At 45.9% G+C, this 2,996-nt stretch overlaps 1 protein-coding gene across 1 annotated transcript; it reads left to right on the forward strand.

Moving 5' to 3' along the window:
* Positions 1 to 531: 531 nt before the first annotated feature.
* Positions 532 to 1,187, forward strand: MELLADRAFT_70160 (uncharacterized protein; the record flags this gene model as incomplete). Its single annotated transcript, XM_007419490.1, has 4 exons — positions 532 to 894; positions 979 to 1,053; positions 1,124 to 1,146; positions 1,169 to 1,187. 4 exons carry the CDS (start codon positions 532 to 534, stop codon positions 1,185 to 1,187), a joined length of 480 nt encoding a protein of 159 aa, XP_007419552.1.
* Positions 1,188 to 2,996: the final 1,809 nt, after the last annotated feature.

The following is a 2,996-nucleotide window of genomic DNA, read 5'->3' on the forward strand; positions in this document are numbered from 1 at the left end:
TATAGTACGCCCCTGCGTTGAAACCCTCCATCAATACCACACCATGATCACACCACCACCACCCAAATCGTCCTATCCCTCCATATCAACAACCCAATTCGGCTACACCATGACTGGAAAGGACCCCCCTCGAGTCACGAAATGGGTTTCAAGCTATCACTTTCGAGGTATATATAGAAGTCAGTATGGTTCCCTCATCTCTTCTACACCACGCTTCCCATTTGATTCCTAGCACTGTCCATCCTTCTTCCATACTTTCAACACCTAAAGTTAAACACTACCCAAATACTTTTCATTACATCTATCCATATCTTTCATATCCTTCCAATCGATCGATTATCTAATCTAGTTTTCTATATACAATCCAAGTTCGAATAATAATCAAATTTCTTTATCTTTTCCTCGATTCTGATATCTTTCTCTTCTCTTTATCCCCTTCTTCTGTTAATAACCGGTTTTCTACCACGCTTTACAATCGATCCAATAGCCCGGAAGTGTCTGCAGATAATAGTTCCTCTACCCTTGATCAAGATGCCGTCTCAATCACGGAAATCCACCGCCTCTCCATCCAATCATCCATCTTCAGCTAGTCGTCCTCAACGATCGCGTCAACCTCCTTCGAAGCCTGGCATGTTAACGCCCAGCCGAGATTCACGAAGGCGCCTGTCTGATAGCTTACCTCAGCCCAGCCCCGGTCCATCCAAACGCAAGCGTGCTTCTTCATCGGTCACCATCATCGATCTAGAAGATGACGATGATTCGGTTTCCAACGATTCACATCCAAGTGAGGATGACGAATCCGACCAGCCAGAAACAATTTCGAAGAAGAAAGGGAAATTTAAAGTAACCAATAAGAAGAAAAAAAGGAAGGTCGATCGAAACAAAAACAAACAGGTAAAGTCAATGATTGATTTTCATCGTTTCGAGATCAATCAAGCTCGACATGATACTGACTGTGTAATCACTTTATAACATTAGATCCTGCCCGCTACCGGCTCGTCCTTGGTCACCAAAACCATCCTAGCTGCCGATTCAGAAGAAGAAAACAATAAGGTGAAGCCTCGCGGACGACGCACCGATTCTGAAAAGGATGAACATGATTCACTCGCCGAATATTTTGGAGTGCCATTCCACAAGAAAGACGATGTAAGTATGTCTTGGTTTACAGTGCGAACTTTTATTTCTGAAGCCTTACCTTGGTTTCAAATATACAAATGTAGGACATCACGTTGCCACCTCTGTCCTATCCCTGCCCTTGGTGTACAACGAACCCCTTGAAGCCCGTATCAGTACGAGTCAGCCGCACCAACTACACGACCAACTTGAAAACCCATCGTGATGGGTATACCGCAGTTGGTCGATCTAAGACTGGGTGTCCCGGCCGGAACCGAGCCAAAGCCGCGGGCATCCATGTACCTCCTTCCGTCGCCAAAGCTGAAGCAGCGCGTGCCAACGATAAGAACAATCCGGCTTCGCTATCTTCTTTCGTAGTCGTGGGTACCAAAGGTAAATTTGATAATGTAACATTTAATCAGATGCTATGTTTATGGATGAGCTCTCAAGCTCTACCCTGGAACCGTATGTCCGACAAGTGGCTCCGGGTGGCTGTTAGTTACCTTCGTCCTGATGCTCGTATGTACGGTCGGAAATGGGCGGCCAATGAAGCGAAACGGTTGAATTTGTCGATGAAGAAGGTGGTTTTTGATGAGCTAACGGTAAGTGGAAATTCTTTTCATATTCAATTGTTGAACAGGGTTTCTGACCATCGATCGATCTGTTCTCAAGAGTTTGACCAGCAAGATCAGCCTCCAACAAGACGTGTGGACCACGAAAGGTAACCGACACGCCTTCATCGGAGCCGGGGTTACATACATCAACAACCAGTGGCGATTTGTAGGCCGACATCTGACGCTCAAATTGGTGGCATGGGAGCACAAGGGAAAGTGGCTCGCGGAACCGATAGTGAACATATTTATTAAGCGAGGCTTAGTCAATAAGATAAGTAATTCCAATATTCAAATTTTCTTATGATTTTTAAATCTATTTATGTCAACGTTGGTCTGATCTTTCCTTCCTTCTGCACCTCCTTTGCCAGACAACTGACTCCGGATCGAACAACAAAACAATGGCCCGGGAGATGCACGCACAGTTCTTGTCCCAGCCACACCTATTGGACTACTCGTTTGATCCCGATCGGATGCATGTCTTTTGTTTCTGCCACAAAATGGCGTTGGTGGTAGGATTTGGGCTTGCAGCACTGGGTCTTAAGACTGCCCCACCTAGGAGAATCAAAACTGCCATGCGAGGCCAATTCCCCACCTTCAACACCACGATTGTCGAAGAAGAAGATGAGACGACCGCCGATGTGATCACTGATACCTCTGATGCACCTGTACCCAACGAGGAATCAGAATCCGATAACGAACCCGATCTTCAGGAAACGTTCGACCGGGAAGAAGAGGATCAGGAACCCGATGTTGATAAGGATGAAGAGGACGATTGGGATCTTGCCGATGCTGAAGATGAGGCTAACCCTCTTCTTCAGGCTGAAGCAGAGATGCAAGGCTACGATCGAGCGGTACCTACGCATCGCCGTCAAGCAAATCGACTCGATGCTCTTCTAGACAAGGTGAAAATCTCACTGTACTTACCTTGTATTCACAAATCGATCTGACATCATTTTGCCAAATCAATGAAATCAGATCGATTTCATTCTTCGAAGGATCACCCGGTCTGCGGCATGGCGCAAGGAGTTTGATCGCGTCATGAATAGTCTTGGTCTCAAACTTGATTCCCTCATCGCGGCCTACGGGATTCGCTGGAACATCAAGTACATTAGTCGCGAGAAAGCCTGGCAGGCGCGAGATGTAAGTGGTCAACTTTTTCTTACTTGTATCTATATTATCTGATGTTTGTTTACATATTTACATACTTTCTTTTTGTGTAGGTCATTGACCAACTGCTCAAGGACGATCTTGCCAGGGTTCATGCAAAGA

Source organism: Melampsora larici-populina (assembly GCF_000204055.1).
Source record: "Melampsora larici-populina 98AG31 unplaced genomic scaffold MELLAscaffold_214, whole genome shotgun sequence".
NCBI classification, from domain to species: domain Eukaryota; kingdom Fungi; phylum Basidiomycota; class Pucciniomycetes; order Pucciniales; family Melampsoraceae; genus Melampsora; species Melampsora laricis-populina.